The sequence below is a fragment of the Octopus bimaculoides genome, chromosome 27 (assembly GCF_001194135.2).
Source record: "Octopus bimaculoides isolate UCB-OBI-ISO-001 chromosome 27, ASM119413v2, whole genome shotgun sequence".
NCBI classification, from domain to species: domain Eukaryota; kingdom Metazoa; phylum Mollusca; class Cephalopoda; order Octopoda; family Octopodidae; genus Octopus; species Octopus bimaculoides.
Genome location: NC_069007.1, coordinates 18,866,345 through 18,867,177, shown reverse-complemented (window position 1 = coordinate 18,867,177; position 833 = coordinate 18,866,345). Strand labels below are relative to the sequence as shown.

The following is an 833-nucleotide window of genomic DNA, read 5'->3' as shown; positions in this document are numbered from 1 at the left end:
AATTAATATAAACAGCTAAACGCAATGTGATACCATAAAGGAAAAAATTCAATGGTCACTAAGTGTGACTAAGGGTGCCGACGCACCTGCATTGCTGGAAATAAGAGTTAAAATACTCATAATACTGTAGGAAGAGCGCAGATGTATACATGTTGACAGGAGAAGCAATCGACCCTCGCCGACTCGAAAATCCCCTAGACGTGTAGTTTCGTCTAATCCGTAGACATCATCAGTGAAGACTGCTTGTGTCTCTGTGTGTTTGTCCCTGTCTATCTGGTACTGCCTTGTTCTCTCTTTCTCTCACAATCTTCCACCGCCACCAGAACCGTTCTTTCTATTGCCACATATATCTCATAACCTTTTTTATATTGTTGTTTGTAGGTAGTGAAAGAATTAGTTGCCATATTTCCTGTACTGCGAGACTGGATCGCAGAATTTTTACTCGGCAACAAATGTATGTATGCCTCCGACATAGGTCTTAACATGCTTATCGAACAGGTAAGAATCTCTTCCCCGTGATTTCTCTTCCTTTTGTACACACAGAAAAGCATCGAAGTATAAACATACGTACATGCATGCATATATACATACATACACTCACACACACACACACACACACACACACACACACACACACACACATGGAGCGAACACGTTACAATGAAGTAGAGAAATTTGAAAAGACAACACGAAACCGGTTATTTCTCAAAATACAATGTTTATATACCAAAAAGATTTTATAACATTTTTCTAACATTTTTCTGACATAATTTAAATATATACTTTAACCATGTAACACAAGCCTTCTGTAGTTTTTTCACTCTTATTATCTT

At 37.8% G+C, this 833-nt stretch overlaps 1 protein-coding gene across 1 annotated transcript in view; it reads left to right on the top strand.

Moving 5' to 3' along the window:
• Positions 1-833, top strand: part of LOC106877374 (uncharacterized) — a 101,948-nt gene that overhangs the window by 38,559 nt on the left and 62,556 nt on the right. The window contains exon 19 of the mRNA XM_052977151.1: positions 382-511. Coding sequence (XP_052833111.1) covers positions 382-511 — 130 coding nt within the window. The remainder of the gene's footprint in view (positions 1-381; positions 512-833) is intronic.